Source organism: Sinocyclocheilus anshuiensis, unplaced genomic scaffold (genome assembly GCF_001515605.1).
Source record: "Sinocyclocheilus anshuiensis isolate Anshui unplaced genomic scaffold, SAMN03320099.WGS_v1.1 scaffold572, whole genome shotgun sequence".
Taxonomy (NCBI): domain Eukaryota; kingdom Metazoa; phylum Chordata; class Actinopteri; order Cypriniformes; family Cyprinidae; genus Sinocyclocheilus; species Sinocyclocheilus anshuiensis.
The window spans coordinates 1,013,471-1,016,098 of NW_015555778.1; the positions used below are offsets into that span (position 1 = coordinate 1,013,471).

General features: G+C 39.5%; 1 protein-coding gene across 4 annotated transcripts in view; it reads right to left on the bottom strand.

Annotated features, from left to right (window-relative positions):
- ect2 (epithelial cell transforming 2) overlaps nucleotides 1-2,628 on the bottom strand; it is a 42,361-nt gene that overhangs the window by 16,840 nt on the left and 22,893 nt on the right. For all 4 annotated transcript variants that reach the window (XM_016468517.1, XM_016468516.1, XM_016468514.1 and 1 more), the window contains one exon: nucleotides 814-952. In XM_016468517.1, coding sequence (XP_016324003.1) covers nucleotides 814-952 — 139 coding nt within the window. The remainder of the gene's footprint in view (nucleotides 1-813; nucleotides 953-2,628) is intronic.

A 2,628-nucleotide genomic window follows, 5' to 3' on the forward strand; every position in this document is an offset into this window, starting at 1 on the left:
TTATTACACGGCTCTGTGGAATACTTGATTCTGATTGGTCAGTCGCGACATTCCGAGGTATGTTATCCCTCGATAACAACCGGTAAAATCTAATAACACAGGCTCATCCGGGTAACAGCAGTCGGCGATGTACTCTTGCTTGAACTGTTTTTTATTGGTGGAAGCTTTGCGTTTGTTTAGCTAATAAAATATTAAAACTGGATTCAAAATGGTGTACAATTATTTAATTATGTCATCCTGGTATCGCGGGCTCGCTCTCGTTTCATACAAACGCAGCTGCTGCCATTTTGCTACGATTGTTTTGTACGCTGTAATGGATTATAAGAGAACTAACAAACTGGTAAGGTTTTAAAACATTTTCGTCTTAATTCTTTTATTGCCTTAATTATTTTTGTGGTGAAATGTTGTGTAATAAGTGGTTTGACTGCACCGTTTCCCTTAAAGGTCCATCTAGTTTGAATTTGCCGCTTGCTCGCAACTGCTGTCTTCACGGAAGCTTTGCGTTCAAATATTTCAACTCAAATCAATATTTTGCGTCTAATTACTTACTTATGTGGCAAGTAGCCGTGTAATAAGTGGGATAATGTACATCCAGCTGGTTGTCATCTCAGAATAAACGCTTTACCATATTTTACTGTTAAAATTCTGTTGTAATTCCTTGCACTGTATCCTGGCCAGCTCTATAGTGAAGTGACACACTTTACACATAACCAGACTTCACCTCCCTCTCCAGGGTACTAATTCAGAACACAGAAAACTAAAATATGCATGAGTGCACTTGGTGGGATGCAGAATGCCGTGTGGTCCCCTCACCTTCTGTGTCTTGGATGTCAAGGACTCTTCTGATCTGGGACAGAGGCATCAGGGCTATGTGTTTGAGCTGGGCGGGTGGCCGCGTCTGACCCAATGGACTCCGGAAAGTGGTTATGACCTTGTGTCTCTTCCTGGCAATCTGAATATGAAGATGCAGAAGGAAAAAGCACACACACACTAAACTCTTAATACATGCAGCTTTCTTCATAATGCAGGAATGTAAAATGTCCTCTCCTGTTCTTGGGTGGAACAGTTGGGAGTCCTTCAGGTGCTTTAGTGGAGCCGAAATGTGTAATGCAGATTGGGGCGACAGATTCGCATACAGAGGACTTCTTAAAATGAATAATTGATCACTCAGAGTCTTCCCTTGTCCCTGCTCTCATTACCAGGCCAGAGCCAGTATTGGTCGAAGAGGACCACAGCCGTGCACCAGCACGCCAGCAACCCCTCTACAGTGCTTAAATGCATCCCCTCACTAATTAGGGAAACAGGCCAGAGAGTCGAGTCAGCAAGCACAGAATGCACACGCATAAATTATTCACTTTTTTTTTTTTTAGTGGTACCGCTCACCCGTGAACTGAACAAACAATTGTTGCAGTTGCTGACAATTTGGAGAAGAAAACGGAAAGAAATTTAGGGACGAGCTGATGGTTAAACCGAGGAGACAGAGATGAGGGAAGACCAAAAAGAGATGTCCACTCAAGTCTATGACAAAGATCTTCAAGAAAAAGAAAGAAAAAAATGGTTAACTCCCCAAAATTTTGAAATCTAGTTCAAATGCATTTGCTAGTCTCTCAGAAAGGTAATATTCTCTCAGAAAGGTAATATTCAAAAATGTTCATAGATTTATTGAATACATGCATCGTTTTTTTTATTTTTTACACATTATAAAAGTGAAAAGTATTTTACAAATATAAATAATTGTATCATGAATTTTATGGTGTTTTCTTGGGGTTATACTAGTTGTTTTTGAAACTGAACTAAGCTTGTTTTATCATAAAAAGGTAAAACTTTTTGATTTTGACATAAGAAGAGACTTTTGATTGTTTTTAATAAAATGGCAAATACTGCATGCCAGAAAATAGGCAAGATATTAAAAAATATGACTATTAAAAAATATATTTTAATGGGAAATTTTCCTTCAGCACCCTTTCAGGGTAATTCCGCAACCTAGAGAATTTTGAATAATCAAAAAGTATTTTAATTGAGCAGAACATGATTGTTCTAGAGGAGGTGTATTCAAATTGCCGTCACTATTAATTACATTTTAAAGGGGTCATATGATGCGATTAAAATTTTTCCTTTCTCTTTGGAGTGTTACGAGCTCTTGGTGCATAAAGAAGATCTGTAAAGTTGCAAAGACTAAAGTCTCAAATCCAAAGAGATATTCTTTATAAAAGTTGACTTGTCCACGCCCTCCTAAAACGCCTCGTTTAAACACGCCCCCACATGTCTGCGTCACTGTGTGGGGAGATTTGCATAACATTGCCCAAATGTTCACGCAAAGAAAGGCGGCGTAACTTTTATTCTCGCTGTAGTATTGTTGTTGCCTCCATGTCGTGAAGGCACTGTGTGTTTCGTTGTGAAAGCGAAGCTACTTTGTTTGGCCTTCCAAAAGAGGACGATATCCGCTTCGTCATGCCTAGAGCTGATCCGTGCTGGTCGCTGAGGAAATACATCAACTTCGCGCTGTGGACAACTTTTTAGTGAATTGTTGGCCTTCTGGAAAGTATGTTCATTTACTGTACATGTACTCAATACTTGGTAGGGGCTCCTTTTGCTTTAATTACTGCCTCAATTCGGCATGGCATGGAG